The sequence below is a fragment of the Sabethes cyaneus genome, chromosome 2 (genome assembly GCF_943734655.1).
Source record: "Sabethes cyaneus chromosome 2, idSabCyanKW18_F2, whole genome shotgun sequence".
NCBI classification, from domain to species: domain Eukaryota; kingdom Metazoa; phylum Arthropoda; class Insecta; order Diptera; family Culicidae; genus Sabethes; species Sabethes cyaneus.
This window is the reverse complement of record NC_071354.1, coordinates 88,067,126-88,087,736: the sequence shown is the minus strand read 5'-3', so window position 1 is coordinate 88,087,736 and position 20,611 is coordinate 88,067,126. Positions and strand designations below refer to the sequence as shown.

The following is a 20,611-nucleotide window of genomic DNA, read 5'->3' as shown; positions in this document are numbered from 1 at the left end:
TAGTGTCTACGTAGCATATGGGAATTGACTTAATTGGTTCCAACATGAAATAACTCGTGATCCTGACCGTATAGAAGGTTGGTGTCTTCGACAGAGTTGTTCAGTACATCAACGGGTTTTCATTAGATTATATTATTGCGGAATTGTCTCACTACGTGGCGCTAGCGTATATGTAATACTCTTACACAGGCTGTATCTTGCGCCCTAGCCCTTGATCTAGAAAGTTGCGGTCTTTTGGGACGGTTGCTCAAATGACTGCCACCTTCAAGATTGCATGAAAAATAGCGCAGAACTGAATCACTACGTGGTGCTAGCGTATATGTGACATTCTTATACAAGCTGTATCTTGCGCTGCTCACTATCTAGAAAGTTGCGATCTTCGGGAAGGTTACGTAAATGACTGCCATCTTCAAGATGGCACGAAACATAGCGCAGAACTGACTCACTATGTGGCGCTAGTGTCTGCGTGATTTGTTTATACAGGTTGTATCTTGCGCTGCTGACTATCTAGAAAGTTGCGGTCTTCGGGAAGTTACTCAAATGACTGACACCTTCAAGGTGGTATGGAAAATAATGCAGAATTGACTCAACGGACGGCGCTAGTGCAGGCAATTAGCACCTAAACTAATGCAGCGAGGAGGGTCTGAACTTTTAACCCATAGTTACTCTAGTGTATCACAAATTGGCGTCGGATCAGCTTAGCTGATTAAATCTCTATAAACTATATTTAGGATGACACGGTTGTCACCTAGGTGACTCGACTCGCCGTGGCGAGTCACGGCGAGTGACAATTGTCGTATTGAGGCACGTGACTCGCAGAATAAGGGTGATTGTATATACTTCTGCTTGATAAACGGCGGGCCACTTTCCTAATAGGATAGTTTCCCTAATGCCAGGTTCGTCGACTTCGGAGCCTGTGCAGGCCTCCATTTATGAATCATCTGCAAAAAGGCAGTTGGTTCTAGGTGGAAGATCGGGCCCTCCATTATTCCACATAGAGTGATCTGTTTCAATCACCTCAGATTGAACTCCCGAAGTATGCGAAGATGACCGATTTAGTCACCTTCGAGTATAGTTTTATTGCTTTGCAGCCGTAGAGGGACAAGCTCTGCTTCCTTCCTCCCATGAAGATGCACAGGCAGTAAGCATAGCAATGCCTCCATGGCTGCAGTAGGTGTTGTACGCATGGTTATCCACACACACCCCTCTCCTCATTCCCTATTGACGAATTTAGGTTAAAGTCCTCTTCCATTCCTGTGTCCCTCATTCCGCCAGTAGCGTGCGTACTGACTGTGCACTTCTACCTCTGTTGACGCAGCTGAAAGGAGAAAGGCAACTTGTTTGACAGCAAGTATTTTATTAGCTTCAAATCTGCAGATTTTGATTCAGATATTAGTTTTAGGTTACATTTAGCATTTAAGTACCTTACTTTTAAGTATCCTTTGCCTCTCGAAGGCTGCTCAAGCACAATTCTATGCGCTGCACGTAGTGCTCTGCTCTAGGTTAAGTAACATTTTAGAATTGGTATGTAATAGGTAAGTAATAGTTTTAGGATATACATTGGAAAGTATTTAGTTTTAAGTAGTGTAAGCTAGCTTTAAGTTTCACCTAGCCTTAAGTTTAAACTAGACACTTTTAAACTAAACTTTAGCTATATGTTTTGTAAATTTCACTTTGATCACTCGTGGCGATTTTCTGCGGCTACTCTCGGACACGGTTACACAGAGAAAGAACGAGACCTGTAGCCCGTTCACCACACATTGTCACCCCTTCGACGCGCTGCTTTTACACACCGCTGTGACGCGCCGCTTGGATTCCCTTCAGAAATGGTGTTGGCTTGGGTGACCAGATGACCGCTCTCTGCGGTGACAGTCTTCCCCGGGTGTAGTCCAGAGATCTCCGGGTCTTCACGTCTTCCTGTCACATCGAGCAATGCCAACCGTGACGCCGGCCGCACTGCGATCTTATTCGCGATTTTATCAAGAGTTTGTCTATTCCATCCATCTTGCGAATGCTGAATCATACGAGCGACATGACCTCATTTCCTGACTCGATTCGGTAATCATCCGCAAGTTTCCCTGCTTGAACGTTCGTGGGTTGTCGAGCCAGGATTGCTTGGATTCCAACAGCGAGTACATCGGGGGCCTCGATTTTATGATTCCTTCAGCCTGCACGACCAATAATGTCTGCAATCCGTCATTAAACTTCCCTTCACAACCTCCGTGCGCTGCCTTCATACCTACTCCGGTATTTAGCACCAACTTTTGGGGGTTGTTGGTTTCTCTATCGATTATGTTTGAGAAGTTTTCCATCGCGTTGGTAATACTCACTTGGGAAGAAAAGTCTACTGTCCTTTACCAGCTTGGAACATAGGGAGCAATTTACTGCACAGGATGCTCTGGTACCCTGTAGGCTCCATTCGACATTGGGTAACTCTATTAGATTCCCCTAAGCACAATCGCATTATACCGAGCATTAGGGTCCTCTTCCGCATTTCGTTCAGAATGTAGCATGCTACTCGACTGCATGCTCATTGAGAGCAAAAGATTTTTACAAGATTTGCCGTGGAAGAGATTCGATGTGCACAGCTTCGGATGGTTCCACCACAAATTTGCCACGGAGCCATCCGAAGCATCACGCCGAGCGACAAACCTTGACACTCCTCCTTTATGCTGGGTTGTGACAGACAGCTCGGGTCCCAATCCAATTTTCCCATCACTTAATCACTCTTTTTAGAGAGCCACACGTAGTGGTTCTTCGACAAAGGTCCGTCGCTGGCGGAGTTGAATTGACCTATCCGAGATCTACTCTCCGAGAAAATAATTTATTGAAGGCAAGTCAATTAGAAATTTTGTTCAAAATATAGAAAACATCCTTAAATCCATGGAATAGTTATTTAAATTTAATAACTCTAATTGATAATAAAATTTAAATTCGTATATTTTGAAAGGAAGCACAGTCAATCAATTTAAAAGTAAAATTTAAAAGTATGACAGCATAACAACAAAGGCGATTTGACTTGATATGAAGCATTGAATTCGATGTTACTGTCCTGCAGAGCGAACTCAATCGACAAGGTGACGTGATGAACAATTTAATGCAGCAGTCAAGACTTTTTTAGCTGAATTGCCACTAACATTTCACAAGCAATTTTTCCAGCTTTATAGAAAATATGATTCTGCACGCAGGATCTAATATGCGACAGTTAACATTGTGAAGCCAGGAAAGCATTTAATTAAAATAATTCAATGCAAATTTAAACGTCTAAGACCGTAGTTTATTTCATATGATATATCGCGAAGGTAAAAGAATTTTTTTCATTGCATTAAACATCTTAACGGTTAACTTACAAGTAATAAAGTTTCTTCTCAAGCCATGTGCTGGGCGTTTGATGCAGAAACTGTCCGGCCAGAGCAGATAGCTTGTGTGCATACTGGCAAACTGCAGGTACGCCAACGGTGCCGGACCAATTGTAGTAAAGATGCGTCTGTTTGAAAGTGTATTGCTGCAATCTATCAGCATTAAGTCCAGATTCGTCTCTCAGGATATTGTAAGACGTTGGTGAAACTGTACCCTGGCGTACACTTTGCGACACCAAGTAGAAGTCGGTTCTGAAAGAGCAGAATAACTTATAGTTACAAACAACATATGATATAATAGGCCAAAGTGAATTTACCTTTCGGGCAGCGTAATGACATCATCGACTACTGTTCCCGGGGGCGGGTTACGTCTGTTATCGAAAAGACGTGTATTAATACGCTTGTTCACTACAAAGAATGTCAAACGGGATGGCATTTCCGAAGCTTTGTAGGCTGCATCTAACTTCTCCTTGACAGCGGCTACTTCGTGTTCCAAAACATAATTCAGTTGGCCATCGCCGACTCCGTCACGATAAATAACGATACGCTGTGGCATGGCACCGCCAAAGCTGCCCTGGTATGCACGAATGGCCTTGATGACATTCAGGGCCAAGAAGCTGGACAATTCACCTCCGTTGGCATGTTGATTAACCGTTGAAAAATATTTAGGATGCTTAATTCCTCCTCCATACATTGACGCTACCAACGCACCATAAGCTTTCTGTCTGTCCTTAGAATCTTTACAGATATCAAATCCTAAGACCATGACTGATGACAGGGGACTTTTTAGAACCCATGGAATACCACCAAGCTTGCAGTTCATCTGAATGGCAACCTTAGTTGCGACGGACATAAGTGTACGTACGTTGCCGCCTTTGGGCGTGATGGTGCGTGTTTTCATAACTTGAGTAGGAACCGCACGTTCTACGCAGCACTTCTTTTTGATAGCAGCATACCGATCGGCCTTATCGTTTGTGACTAAGCACATAATTAGCTGGGGATCACGCTGACAAATCTGGCTCAGGTGCTCGACGTACACAACTGGAGAATCATTCGGGATGACCACCCGACGAGGATCTTCGACCTGGAAGTGCATACCATGGGCGGCTTGTTTCAGACATTGCAGGAAATCTGCAATCAATCGCTCACTGCCTCCTGGAATGACAACGACCCAGTTGGTGAGAGCAACAGTTAAATACATTGGATTGTTGCGGAAAGCCATTTGCCACTCAGCCATGTCGCCCGCCAGCATTTGACTGTAAAAAAAACAATCACATTGTAAAGCATTAATTAGCCAGATCAAAAGTAAACAAGTACAAATACTTACTAGTTGGCTTGCTCCGGATGGAAAAAGACTGTTTCAGGGGGTAAAACTCGCGCCGGAACTTCAACCAAACGACGATCCAGTTCCGTCTTCCAGAAAGTGAAGATTTCACTGCTTTCCTTGCATTGCTGCAGGCGTCGGTTGAACACCTCTAATCGCTCGATACGTTTGTCCGGAGTCAAACGAGTATGGTCAGCAAGAGCACGCATCAAACTAAAATATAAGTAGGGGGATTAAATTTTGGTTTTCATATGCTATGCAACTATGCAACATTCAAAGGTAATTGGACAAAATACTGGTTATATAAGCATTGTATATACTTACTGAAAATCTTTACGCATGTCATCGGTGATGCCGGTAATACGTGACAATTCTGGAACCAAGTAGATCAATTCAGGCATACCAGCCCGGATGTCACGGGTCTTTGGGCGAGAAACCAACATCGGCTGACGGGGATCTCTAATAGAAACATTGTAGCGGTCTTTGAAGTATTTCATAAACGTAAGGGATCCGTTTTTCGTCTCAAAAGAACTTTCTGGGGTAACATTAAAATCAACGTCAGAGATGGTATATGTTTTGTTATTTCCATAAGTTGTCATTACAACGGAACCCAGTACCATCCGCTTATAATTATCGCGGAAGTTGCCTCGCTGATTCATACACTGTTCAAACAGTGAATAACAGGTATCCGTACGCATAACTCGATGTGTCAATTCTGCGCACATCAAAACGTCCCTTTCATGTTGACGGATGCTAGTAACATATCCAGGATACAGCTCAATACCGTACTGCCGGACTGATACTTTAGCATCCGCGTCGAAGTAGCTGCGGCCAATCAGCTGCAACTTCAGACCGGCCATAGCTTTGCGGTTTATTAAATTGAAAATGACAAACGCTGTTTCGTTTGTGCCGTCTACTACGCCAGTTCGTCGTAGTTTCACGAGATATTCCTCCTCTGTAGTACTATCTTTTGTATTGTACTGAATCTCCTCACTGCAAAGCTTACTCCGTGTAAACAGCATTGTGCCATCGAACAAGTACCCTCCGATACTAGACTTCAAGTTGTACATAAGAGATTTCATTAGCTTGTTACTTTCGACTGGCGGGTCGAAATCAACTCGGTACTGGAAAATACGCTCATCTTCACTTCGTACTACACGGAAATAATTAGTCTGAAGCATGACTTGTCGTCCTGTAGAACCTTGTTTTGAAACACTGACATCAGTTCTTGTGCGACAAATCTCCGGTATAAAGCGCTTTCCTCTCATTCCACCTCGCCCAGCTGCGCCTGATCCGCGTTGGCCGCGTTCTCCTGATCCTTCCGTTTTGTGGACAAGTGCGGCAACCTCATCTACTGGCCGTGATTCGGCATCTTCCGCCCGTGGTGGTGGCGAATAAGGGCGAGACGAACGGCTGCTGCCAGGTTGTTGCTCGCGGTGATGGAAACTACCGACCTGTCCTCTCGATGAATGTTCTTCAGAGCCCGGCCATCCGGCTCCACTACTATGCCGATTGCTACCACGTGACGGTCCACCATTGTATCCACCACGGGAGGAACCGCCGGCAAATCCTCTGGCACGGCTCCGTCCACCGTTGCCATCCTGCGGACTGCTACCATCGGCCATTCTTGAATAGTATCCTGCGGGAAAATACGTAAACGTAGTTAATTATAGATTGTATAAACAGGTGGAACTTCTAAACTACCACAATCTAGTAAAATGGTGTTTTCAAAACTTAATTTTTATAAATTGGGTTTAGGCGGAACAAGCAATTTAACCGGAATTTTACAAAATTGCTTTTTTCGGTTTACACCAAGTTTGCTACGATGAAAACAGTAACACTGTTACGCACTGCGTATTGTTTCACGACAACTCTTCAATTCAAACTAAAGAAGGCGCCCCAAACGCGCGCGGAATTCAAACACGGTAAACGAAAAATAGACGTTCCTTACCACGAAACACATTACACGTAAGGTTCGTTTAAAATTTACTCTACCAAAATATGAAAAAAGTGAGTAGCTTAACACAACGGGTTTCCAACAGCTGCGATTACAACGTACAGCAGCAAAAAAACACAGATTACTGATTACTTTAATAATAACTTTTAATCAAACGCTTATAATTGTTAAAAATTGATTATGATTACTTAAAGTTATCATTGATTTTACATTGATTTCCTGAAATTAAAGAAAAAATTCCGATCAAAATACCCACTATTGATTGATTATCGCCGGATTGGGGGGAGTGGTATTATAAAATATTGTGAGTTTCATTGAAAGTTATCCACCGCGCAAGTTATCAAAAATGATATGCTCTTTCATGGTTGCCAGATCAATTTTGATGTTGTTAGAAGATTATACATGGAAATCATAAAGTTTTAGTTTAGTTGCTTTTGGTAACACAGTTATGTGAACAACCAGAACAACACGTTTGTTTACAACATTCCGGCAGCAGTCCTACCGCGATATTTGCTTCAAATGCGGTGTTTCCTTTGGACCGCGTTCAACTTTGGGCAAAGCTCCCAATACTCAAAAACCAGAGGTTTCCTACAATAGGAATTACAATGCAAAAAATGGAAAATTGTGATTATTGTGCCTTACAGCTGAATTTGGATTATTCCTTCCTATCAACAACATTGTCATTGTCGCACATTCTCTTCAAACTGCAGAGTCCAGTTAAGTGAGAAGTTCGGTATACTTTCGTAATTCTTGGTAACGATACCACAGAGAACGGATTAACAGGCTCGAAGGAAGTAATCGATTTTTTGTGTGTAAAATTGGTCGGTAGCGCCCTCCAGAAATAGTTTGCCAAACGCATCAAAAAATATCCATATACCTTTATCAATATTTCTTTGTGCTGCAGTTACATAGCAGCGATGGCAGCGACATCAAGATTTGCTTTGCCACTTACTGCTCGAGGGGTGCTCTATTGAAGGATTACTCGTAGATTACATAAAAACCTTTTACACACTTTTTGTCAATTACCTGGCAGTCTGTTCTCTGTGGCCATACTCTTCTGATAAAAACAACGTGTTATGTTTTATTTGGTCGGCCACCAGTACACCGAAAGCCCATTGGGCCAACGTGTTAAGTAAATCTAGAGTAAGGCAACATTTTGTTACTCGATTTATGCGAGCGGAATGTCAACAAAGCTTACTATTTTGCTACATCTTTCATAATTCATAAGACAATGAATGTTAATTTGTCCTATCCTCGATTACTTAAGTTGCGGCATCGATAAAAAAGTGAAAGTTTATCTACGATTTTTTATCACGTTTACAGTTTGTTTTCGTTTTTGTTGATTTAACTTTTCATAAATAACAGAAACCAAACAGCAAATTAGATTCACCTAACACAGAACACGATTGAAAACTTTACTTACGATCAGACATGCTGCGTTTACTATACTTGTTAAACTGATAATGCAGCAAATAATATACTGCAAGTCTCTAGCTCTTTAGGATCAACATTAAAATAAACTTCAAACCAACTGAGCTAGGCAAATAAGACTGTTTCGAGTTTATTACTGCCTGAATAAACTGCGGGGTCTACCTAACACATGGAAAATAAACGCTACCTTGCTGTCGTCCGCAGGGGTTTGAAACGAACGTCAAATGCATATGATTGCAGTGTAACCGTTTTTTCTGACGTTTCGGTTCGAGTGACGGCTAACGCTTTATTCAATGGAAAATCTAATTGCCGGCGAACTAGTTGAAGGATGCTCTCTTCAGTCCTACATAAGAAAGAGATAGCATGATTACATACCCTTGGTCGTCCGTAGGCTGAGTGATGTTTTAAATCTGAGTAGAACATTGTTCCTGTTTTATGTATATATTAATGTAATAAGTCCTGATTACCTTATGTGACAAACAATATGCATTGACATTCCAATACAAAAGAAGCGAAGTAATAGCCAAACAAGTAAAAAATTGGTGTCTATTTAGCACTGAACAGGGTTGAAAATTTTCGCAGAACTTCTAGGAGCACTGTTGTAGCATTCACGCTTAGTTATTTTTACCTGTGTTGAAATATTTATATCTACACTTGAATGTTTGTAACTGTACATAAGTTATTTTATAAACAGCTGTCGTAGCAGCAATCTATAGTTGGAGATCAAATTATCCTTGTATTGTTTTTGATTTTTCGTTGTTTACCCTGAGTAAAATGTACTACATTTGAAATGAATTTGTCTACAGGGAAATTTTTTTAGACCATACCATATTTTATTCTAAATATTTGGTAGCTTTCATTCAATTTTCATGAAGTAGCGAACCCCGCGAACATGTATGGATTTCATGAAAAAAAAAAGTTTTTAAAATGTGCATGAATTTTCAATACCCGAATTGTAGAAAACAGAGAACCGCTGATTTTGATAAATTAATAAAAAAGACAAAGAGCGAATCATTGCTGTATATTGCCAAAGCGGATGGACAAGAAAAAAAAACCCGAATTAATCCACCTAGCGGCGTGACCTGGCCTTTCTACTACATATTTTTTTATTTATTAGTATCTGAATATGTATCTATAATTCAGTTAGCCATATTGTTTAACTTCAATTTACTGCGAGCAACTATTATTGTATTTTCCTTACTAGACTCCAGACTGAATATATGTAGTAAATCAATAATTCAAAAAACAAAGTGCCACAAACATTTCCGATTGCGGGTAACAGTAAGAGAAGAAAATTACGATTGAAATGCTTCAGAGTACTTCCTGCTTAAGGTGAATGTCGTCAGAGTCCAGTCGCATTTGTTAGAGTTTTCAACACTTTCACAACGAGAACAGAGTTGCAATTATGAAACGTAGAATCGCGTATCTATATTTGCTGTTGAACGAGATCCGACTGTAGTTCTATCACATAAAATGCTATTTACGGTTAATTTTATTATCAGTAAATTTTATAAGCAGAGGTGGCATAAACCGCAGCGCAGACCAAAAGACACACATTCTTAAACAACACAACACTCGCCATGCGGTGTGTGTTCGCCCACAAATTCCCTTCAGTGTCTCTTTTGCTAAACACGCTCTTTCGTGTTTTACGCGCACCAGGAAAAGGCAGTCGCAAACGCAGAGTGATAAATTTGCTGCGTGCTTTACCACACCAAGAGCCGCACTCTGCGCGGCTGGATTGTACACCCCGCGCTGGGTCAGTTGAAGTGGTGTGATTGAAAAAAACATTTTTACTGTTGCGTCGCCTGATCCGTATTAACTTAACATAGACCATATTAGTTGTTCAGTACAGCGTGTATTTTCACTTTTAAAAGGGCAGAAAATTTGTAAATACAAAACAATTTTTTTGCGTTAATTCCGCACGGAGTGTGGCAAAGGGCAGCATCAAGTGCTGTTTGGATGGTCACTCGCTGGGCGATTTTCACCGAGTGCTGTCGTTCGCTCGTACGCTGTGTGCATATTAGCTGTAGAGGTGTGTTGCCGAATCGCTCTGTGCGACAAGGCATAATATTGGAACATTGGGCGCATAGTGTGAGCGAATGACAGCCCTGTTTATAAGTATATTTTCGACACAGCTTTTTACGAGCCATAATGGCGGACCTGTTCGTAATATTTGACCGGCATATTTGACAATTCCCTAATACATGGCACATTTTCTTTCCGCGCATTCACGGTAAAACTAAAGGAACGTATGGAAAAAAAATGTGCGATGTATTAGGGAAATGTCAGAAATGCTGTCAAATATTACGAACACGTCCGCCATTATGGCTCGTAAAAAACTGGATATGACATTCTGCCCACAGGACCTTCTTTACATTTCCTCCGAGTGATTTGTATACCTTTATACTATATATTTATTGTCAATTGCAAGGAAAATTGTACCATCGAAAGTGCGATATCGCTCATAAAAGTGCTATTTTGCATTAAATCGTTTCGGTATCCTCGGCGCACTTTTCGTTATCTTCCAAGCAATAAGTGAGCCGAAGAGACCGAAACGATTTAAGCTAAAATAGCACTTTTATGAGCGATTGCGCACTTTGGATTGTACAATTTTCCTTGCAATTGACAATACATATACAGTCAACTTTCGCTAATTGCACTAAACTCTTAGCCCATTTAGTGAAAGACTTTCGTTAATTGGGCTGAGACGTCAAAACCGAGGGATATATCGATTGTTTTTGTCGAAATCGTCGCAGAAAGGTTTATACAAATATACACTTATATTAAATACGGAATCAGTAGATTAGTGGAAACTAATCTTTTCGTTGTTGAAATTTATTTCTAGATTATTTAACAAGTAAATAGTAGAATTTCATGCGACAATGTTAATATATATTGGCATTTTTAACTGTTTCATCGTGATTCTAAAAATGGCAGGGTCAAGTTCATAATTGATCGGAAAACGATGTGATGCAATTGTATTGTCAATTGCAAGGAAAATTGTACCATCCAAAGTGCGATATCGCTCATAAAAGTGCTATTTTGCATTAAATCGTTTTGGTATCTTCGGCGCACTTATTGCTTGGAAGATAACGAAAAAGTGCGCCAAAGATACCGAAACGATTTAATGCAAAATAGCACTTTTATGAGCGATATCGCACTTTGGATGGTACAATTTTCCTTGCAATTGACAATATTCCATTTAATTAATTTTAATATTTTCTATATAAAATATTTTCCACACTTGAATCAACTATATTCAAGAGCCCCTCAGAAGAAAAAATACCCAGGTAACCAATAAGCATTTCCAATGCAATTTAAAAGCAAGCCAATAAGCATTTAAGTTGCCTTAAATGCTACTTAAATGCTATTTTGGCAAAATATGCGGCTACTTTACTGCTAGCCCTCTTATAGTGCTGACAATGCTTATTTGCAGCTAGTTACCAACAACAAGAGTTTAAATAGAATTGTGGATGCCAATTTACAACAGTTATGCAGTCAAAAAGCTGATAAACAACAACCTGCAGTATAAAACGCCAGGGATGCTAATAAACGACTGATTTACTGCTTATTTTAATGCTTATTGGTTACCTGGGTACGCTGTCAGAAATGACGTTTGACTTCGTTTTAGATGGGCTATAGCCCAACGAACGAAAGTTGACTGTATAGTAGAAAGGCAAAAAACATGTTACTTTCGTCCAGTTAACTTAACACACAATGCTTGATCACTTTTTAATGTTACCGCGCTTCAGGTAAGAAGTTTTCAAGTTAAAAAATACAACAACCTCAGGCTGAACAGAAAATTTGTCCTATTTGCTGAGTAGCTTTAATCAACTTTTAAAGGTAAATACAACCAATTTATGAGTAAACTTATTTAACGGTGTATTCCACTTTCCCGTGTAATGCCAAAATCGGCTGGCGCTGGTAACTTGTAACAGTGTAACGTCTCAGCTCAGCCGTGAGTTACAGCTTGTAACGTAAGCTGTTATTGCGGAGTTTCCACCTATTTAGAGTCCCACGCGAAAATTATTAGCGTGGTTATTTTCTGCGTTGTCGACATATGTTTGCAATTTAGCAATTGAAACCATCAGGTTTTCGTTATTGCTTCCCCACAACCCCTTCCTTGCTTGACAAGCATATTTTCAATGCATTTAGTAAGTACAGGATAATTATTAAAAAAGAATTTGCGTTGGACTCGTAAAATTGCTGAATGGCACAATATTGCTGGCGGAAATTTCCCGCTCAGGCTCAAGGAAAGTTCGATTCTATATTATTTGCAACAGCATTGTCATTAATCATTAATGCCTCAATTACATCAGGTGATTTTACTGACTCTAGCAGTCAAGCAAGTGAGTTTGCTGATTGTAAACTCGTCCAATGTCATCATGTCTACCAGCTAGCTAGTTAGCGAGTAGACGTGATAACACTAGACGAGTCTACAAGCAGGTTGTAAACTCGCCTAACGTGAGGCTTAAGATTAGGGCACGGTTAGCCACAGAGCTTTAACCTTCTGCGGCTGAGGCGGATGTCTGACCGATACCGAAAATCAGATAAATGCAAAAGATGCGTTATGTATTGTAATTTGATTCTCAAGTTTGCATTGTCTTTCTGACTCATATCTGCGATTTAATCACATCCAATAGGTTGCTATACAGGCCTCTCAGTTGGCCTCGAAGTACATTGATACAAATCCGTATTCGTACATGCAGATTTCGTTTTTCTACATTTGAAAGTTAACAGAAATTTTAGGGACATGTTATTTAAGTAAAATCATAGTGTCAGATGTTAATTTTAAGGTATGATATCTGGTTTTGGAAAAATGGTTTTTATCTGAAAAAAAAAATTATAAATTAGCGCTTGAAAAAATCCGCTCAAATTCATATTCGTACGGAATTCGAATTAACAGTTTTGATTTCGCAGCTGTGGCCTAATTTCAAAGATTAGTATTTAGTATGGTATCCCTTGGTCATTTCAACTGCCTTTAGTCGTTTTGAAATGCTGTCTACGACTTTTTTCGTGTATTCGGTGGAAATTTGGTCTCATTCGTCCATCAAGTGCTTTCTAAGATCGTTTTTGTTACAAACTGTTAAAAAACATATGGTATAACAAAGGTTTGTTTCACCAATAGATAGATTAAATCGGGTTTTTACACATTAAACAACGTAATTGTCGACTAATCACATCCACTTGTTGATTGTTTTTTATGTATGATAAGGCCATTACAAATATTTTAAAAAGTTTTTGTCCCTCCGGTGTTGGGCCATTAAAGAAGGGGGGGGGCGAAAAAAAAACAGAGAATTTTTTAATCGAGCAAACAATATGGATTTTAGGCATTTTTATTTTAAGTTTAAACGTGAAACCCAAATCTATTTTTGATTTTAATATCTACGTTGTTAGTTTCCCTGCAAAAATCTACGAAAAAAGACAAAAACGAAAGAAAATTTTTTTGGCCGATTTTCGGAAATTCCGCTGTTTGAATTTCCATTTCTATTTCATGCGTTAACTCAACTCGTACACTCATTTTTCAAGTTTTCCAGGCTGTAGAGCCCACAGACAATTGATTTTATAAAAAAAATTTAGCTCATATCCCACAAACTATTTTTTTGCCCCCCGATTTTTCAAGCCAATTTCCAAGGGGGGTGCCAAAAACTTTTAAAATGATTTGCAATGGCCTAATTCATATGAGCAAAAAAAGAATACATCAGCAACATTACCTATCAACCTTTTTTAGACTTTTAGGAGCCTGAACTGCAAACTAAATATTTTAACGGGGTCAGTCCCGGCATAGTGGTTAGCATTCACTCCTCTCACGCCGTGGACCCGTGTTCAAATCCCAACCCCGCAGAAGTCACGAATGACCCAAGCTGTTAAAGTGACTATAATCTTACAAAAAAAATTTAACAATTGCATCTCGTACACACTCGTACAGTGCGCAAATAAGCAAATAAGCAAAGCAAATCGAAAAAAAAAACAAATACAATTCAAATGTATTTTACCGATCGACTTGCACATCATCACGCGTTGAAGGAACCGCTATGTGCTGTGCACATTTGAAAAAGTGATTTCGAAGCCTGCCCGCTCCTTTTCCCTTCGTATACAAGAAAACCTATAATGAATGTTTCTGAAGACTGAAGCAAAATTTTCTTAATCTATCGGCACACAATAATTGTCAACAACATGACCAGGACAGGATACCACAGTTGCTTAGTGGCAGCAGATATTCAAATATGTAATTTGACCCATGTAAACACTAGGGTGCATAACTGGTATGGGCGATGCACCAAAAAGAGTCAACCGCAACAGCAAGTGTTGAATGATGGAGAATACATTTTTCGAGTATGCAAGTGTATACAATGAAACGTATGGAAGTTTAAGTTTTTAACTTGGAAAAGATTGAAATTTGAAACGCACGCTATCGGCCACTTAAGTCGAGGTCTCTGTTTTCGGCTTACTCGTGCAAATGACAAATACGTTGTTAGAATGCTAACATTAAAAGCACCAACGTTATAAAAATCATCTCCGGAAATAAAGTCTGGACAAAATTTCGACAAACTTTCCATAAATTTAGATGCAGCAGAATAAGTTTTTAATAACAAAACAAAAATTGATTCATTTTTAACATTAATAAAACATTGCCTTAAAAATTCTTTTCTACATGCCATCACAAATGAAAAACGATTACCTAAAATATTTTCAAAATTAACAAAAATTGTAAGTGGCACACTAAGGCAAAGTCAAATTTTGTATTTTTTTATTATTATTATAGTCACGTTAACCAGCTTGGGTCATTCGTGACTTCTGCAGGGCATTTGAACCCGGGTCCTTGGCGTGAATGCTAACCGTTACGCTGGGACTGACCCCTAAATTTTGTATTATGTATTTGAGACCCCACCAACATTTTAGTTTTTAAGAAGTTTATCAAACGCCTGTTTTTCTAGGTATTTGCTGTCTAGGTAACAGTTGCAATTGGAATTAAATATTCGTTTAAATTTACAAGTCAATCCTAATTGGAACGTATTGTGATAACATTGACGCAAATAAATCATCGCTGGAGCTGGGCAGATCCTCCCGCTCTAGAAACAATAAGATTTTATTGTTTAATCAGGATTACCTAGCCCCCGTAAAAATGTAAGCTGGTTTTGCCAATCTATTGTCACGAGTGTCAAGTAACGCAATACCAGTAACAAGTGGTGTATCGACAAAAGTGTCGATACTGTTATATTTACTGGTATTGATATTGATTGCAGTTAAATATTTTTAAACAAGTTACAATCGGTGCAGTAAAATTTAAATTGCTATTTGGGCTTTCTATGTAAAAAACTGGCTAAATTAATCGTCAATAAAAATATCGATGGAATGCTGATGGAGTACCGCGCATCGTTTAGCCTGCTATCTTTTAACATTATTCAGTTATTTTATCATACATTTACAAGTTCTGAAACTTCACAATAACCAATTTAACGAAAATGTTTCTTTTCGGAATTGTTCGTCACCGACAGAATTGAAACAGATTATTAGATAAACGAGTGCATTGGTTATGAGCATGTCCACGAGAACAATGCAGCTGAAATACGAACAATGCAGGTCATACGAAATCGTGTCGCTTGGATCAGTAGCTGCGGTACATACCTTGATAGCTTGGCATTATAATTTATTTTTACGCCACTTTCTATTTGGTCAGTTTACGCACAACGAAAAATTGAATTGTCCGAATTTATATTGTCATTGATTATTTGTAAAATGGTCGCGTATAACTTAAGACGAGCGTCGTTTGTCCGGAAAGCAAGTTCGACTTTATTCAGGCGCAGCCGGCAGACTAATGCTAATCCTGTATCTAAAAATCCAGCGATGCCAGCTACAGTAGTTTGTATATAGGGTATCGTTTACACTACAGTCGCTTTTATCGTGATTTGTTTTTATGTGATTAGGGGAAGGGCGGTAAAGACGGACACCTTAAGGTAAAGACTCAATATCTACTCAAATATAACTGTATTGATCCCAATTTTCGTATAAACTGAACCTTTAAGTCTCTGTCTAATAAAGTTACAACGTGTGCTGGAAAATTTCTTCCAAAATTTATGCTTTTTTTAATATTATAAACATCATGTATAAATCAGAGTTTCTGTGCATGGGCGGGAAAGACGGACACTTGATATGGGAAAGACGGACACTCGCAAAAAGGTGTCACGCGTCGTTGAATTAACAGTATTAAGAAAAATTAACATATTTCATCATGTATTTAGGAAAGAATTGGTTTGGTAAAACCCCCTTCCCGATCCCCCCTTTGAGCGAGAAAATAGTATGGTTCCCTTCAATATTTTAATTGGTGACGAATTAATCGTTTCTAAAAGTTGGCTCATTGCAACTGCTATATGACTTCTGGTTACTTTTACATATATAATATGTAAGTATTTGCAATGTTAAATCGTTGTTGGGCAAAGTGGGTTCAAAATCTGTGTGTCCGTCTTTCCCTACCGTTGGGTGTCCGTCTTTCCCGACTTGGATACCATTTTTTCAAACTTCAATAACTTTTTACTGAATATTCAAAAATTCACTAGGTTTCCAAAGGATATTCAGTGAAAGATCAAACTAACGCAATGTCGTCGGTTTAGCATGAATATGTTGTTTTTTAAAGATTTACCAGCTATTTTCTTCACGCACAAAATTACATCGGTTAGCGTATATACGCATTTTTTCTTTGTTTTGCTTATAAATTTGTCAGCTACGCTGCTAAAAATCGGCAGTTTAGTTCAAAAGTGTTAATTCAATCTATAGAAACATTTCCCATCATTGATTTGCTTCAAAAAATTATTGTTTATGAAATATGACAAGTGTCCGTCTTTCCCGCAGTGTCCGTCTTTACCGCCCTTCCCCTACTAGCTGACCCGACAAACTTCGTATTGCCACCAAGTAAACTGTGTTGTACATAAATCATGAATCTAGGATGACCTTCTGGGGAGGTCATGGGTGTTTTAATATACAAATTTTCTTCACAGTAAAGTAGAAAACAACTCCTCCCATTGCTTAGCCTGATAAAATAAAGCGGATAGCATTTAAGTATTCGCCATCATTACAAACCATTTCGCCGAATACCATTTTGCGGAACACCAATTATCGGTTGACCACAACGCGGAATATAGAGTTTCGCAGAATTTCGCGAAAAACCTTACGCGGGATGTACCATTTCACGGAAAATCTTTTCATAGAAAGTACCATTTCGCATAGGTGACCCATCTGAAGGATAGTAATAGAGGTCAGTAGATCTAGGAAAATAAATAAACCTAGATAGAGGTGATCTCATCGGGGGGCCCCCGCAGTGCCCGGCGCTTCCGACGGCAGATCGCCGGCAACGGCAAAACTAGCGGCCTGTGCACTATGGGCCACAAATTAAAATTTCGGGACAAATATATTTGCGGTTAAACGGCGTGTCTCAGCTCAATGTGGTCTTCGGCAACTTTTTGAATGAAAAAATGATGCATCTTTCGAAGAGGTCGTCCAATATTTACGTGTTACTTTAACAACAATTTAAGTAATAACTTTTTGAGTAAATTTTTTTTCACCTTTTTGATTTCAAAATATTAAATATAAACCAATTTTAAGTATTTTTTCTGAAGATATCAAACTTCTATCTTTTACCCATTTTCAGCAATAGACCTTTGTTTATAAACGACCCGTCAAATCACATTTCTTCTTGTAACATGTTTATTTCAACAGACAGCTCAATGTGATGTTCTAGAAAACATTTTGCACATGAAAGAGGAATATTTTTGCTGAAGACTGTTTTGCTTTTTCTGCATTAATTAATAAGATATAACTGTTTTTAGGCTAAAAACCGTTTGATGAAAAATGAGTATATTTTCAAGGGTGGTGTCTTCGAAGAAGTAAAATAATAAAATATAGCGCATCTTTCTGCACTATTAGGGTGACCATGAATTCACCTATTAGGGTGATACAAACTTTTGTTTTCTTAATTAATTTAAAAAAAAAGTTTTTTTCTCCAAAACTTGCAGAAAATACTAAAATAAGCAACTTTGCTGAATAAAGTAATTATCTATCTCTTACCGGTTACGAAATATAATGATGTGTTAAAAAAGAGCGCTCAAAACTCAATTACACTCAATAACTTTTCACACGATTATTTTATTGCTTTCAAATGTTCTATAAAGTTATTTAGTATGTCAAAATACATATTTTCTGTGAAGACTGTATGACGCTAGGACGCATATTTATTAAGTTATAAAACGTATGAAATAAAAATCCTCACTATTCCTAGGTATTCCCAGCCATGGTATTCCCAGGTATTCTCTGAAATACACATTTGGGCAGATAGCTTTGATATTTCCCTACAAATTGGTATGCAAACTAATTGCAGATACTTGCAGATGGCTAAGATATTCGGATTTTTCATCAGACGGTTTTTAACCTAAAACCAGTTATATCTTATTAATTAATGCATATAAAGCAAAGCAGTCTTCAGTAAAAATATTCCTCTTTTATGTGCAAAATATTTTCTAGAACATCACATTGAGCTGTCTGTTGAAATAAACATGTTACAAGAAGAAATGTGATTTGACGGGTCGTTTATAAACAAAGGTCTATTGCTGAAAATCGGTAAAAGGTAGAAGTTTGATATCTTCAGAAAAATTACTTGAAATTGGTTTATCTTTAATATTTTGAAACCAAAAAGGTGAAAAAAAGTTTACTCAAAAAGTTATTACTTAAATTGTTGTTTAAGTAACGCTTAAATATTGGTCGACCCCTTCAAAATATGCATCAATTTTTTATTCAAAAAGTTGCCGAAGACCACATTGTGCTGAGACATGCTGTTTAACCGCAAATATTTTTGTCCCGAAATTTTAATTTCTGGCCCATAGTGCTGTGGCCGTCTCGCGCTCAATTATCTAATGTTACTATTGATAGTTTTGGTGGTCTTGTTATTGATTAATGTTTTATGAAAGAGTCTAAAATTTCTCGAGTTCGATTAGTTTTTGAGTTACGCAAAAATTTCTGTTTTATTTTTATGAGAGCCCTGCCACAGGGGTGACGGGTCCCAAACCATCATTAAAAAAAATTCCTGCCTCCAAAACCCCCCACATGCCAAATTTGGTTCCATTTGCTTGCTTAGTTCTCGAGTTATGAGGAAATTTGTATTTCATTTGTATGGGAGCCCCCCCCCCCTCTTAAAAAGAGAGATAATTCATCATAGAAAAAATGCATGCCTCCAAAAACACCCAGATGCCAAATATGGTTCCATTTGATTAATTAGTTCTCGAGTTATGAGGAAATTTGTATTTCATTTGTTTGGAAGCCCCCCCTCCTAAAAAGGTAAGGGGTCTCAATTTATCATAGAAAAAATTCATGCCTCCAAAAATACCCACATGCCACATATGGTTCCATTTGATTAATTAGTTTTCGAGTTATGACGAAATTTGTATTTAATTTGTATAGGAGCCCCTCCTCCAAAAGTGGGGAGGGGTTTCAACGAGGGGCAAGACACTGTTGAAAATATATTACTATTCCCTATAGAAATATTTTTCCAACCTTAATATATTGACCTTTCCCACCCATAATATAACCTAAAGCCCTATAAAGTTACATTTATTTATACATTTATAGGGTTTTAATAGGGCCTAATATATTTATATTATGATAATATTATGAAGTGTCTTGCCCCTCGGGTTTCAATTCACCATAGAAAAAATTCTTGTCTCCAAAAACACCCACATGTAAAATTTTGTTCTATTTGCTTGATTAATTCTCGAGTTATGCAGAAATTTATGTTTCATTTGTATGGGAGCCCCCCCTCTTAGTGGGAGGAGGGGTCTCTAACCATCATAAGAACCTTCCCTGGCCCCAAAAACCCCTATATGCAAATTTTCACGCCCATCGGTTCAGTAGTTTTCGATTCTATAAGGAACATTCGGGCAGACAGACAGAAAGCCATTTTTATAGGTATAGATTTGTATGGGAGCCCCCCCCCCCCTCTTGGTGGGGGGAGGGATCTCTAACCGTCATAAGAACCTTCTCTGGCACCAAAAACCCCTACATGCAAATTTTCACTCCGATCGGTTCAATAGTTTTCGATTCTATAAGGAACATAAAGCAGACAGAAATCCAGATTTGTATGGGTGCCCCCTCCCCTCTTAGTGGGGAGAGGGGACTTTTGCCATCGAGAGAATCCTCCGTAGCCCCAAAAACCCCTACCTGCAAATTTTCACGCCGATCGGTTCAGTAGTTTTCGATTCTATAAGGAACATAGGGACAGGCAGACAGACAGAAATCCTTTTTTATAGGTATAGAAGATTTACAAGTTCTGAAACTTCACAATAACCAATCTAACGAAAATGTTTCTTTTCGGAATTGTTCGTCACCGACAGTATTGAAACAGATTATTAGATAAACGAGTGCATTGGTTATGAGGTATGAGCATGTCCACGAGAACAATGCAGCTGAAATACGAACAATGCAGGTCATACGAAATCGTATCGCTTATTGAATTGTCCGAATTTATATTGTCATTTATTATTTGCAAAATGGTCG

At 38.8% G+C, this 20,611-nt stretch overlaps 1 protein-coding gene across 2 annotated transcripts in view; it reads right to left on the bottom strand.

The window, feature by feature from the left end:
- Positions 1 to 3,267: 3,267 nt before the first annotated feature.
- Positions 3,268 to 20,611, bottom strand: part of LOC128738969 (protein aubergine-like) — a 33,588-nt gene continuing 16,244 nt past the window's right edge. For both annotated transcript variants that reach the window (XM_053834491.1, XM_053834490.1), the window contains exons 2-5: positions 5,008 to 6,322; positions 4,687 to 4,896; positions 3,677 to 4,615; positions 3,268 to 3,611 (exon numbers count right to left, since the gene is read on the bottom strand). In XM_053834491.1, the coding sequence (XP_053690466.1) occupies positions 3,347 to 3,611; positions 3,677 to 4,615; positions 4,687 to 4,896; positions 5,008 to 6,308 (2,715 nt within the window). In that variant the 5' untranslated portion in view covers positions 6,309 to 6,322 and the 3' untranslated portion in view covers positions 3,268 to 3,346. The remainder of the gene's footprint in view (positions 3,612 to 3,676; positions 4,616 to 4,686; positions 4,897 to 5,007; positions 6,323 to 20,611) is intronic.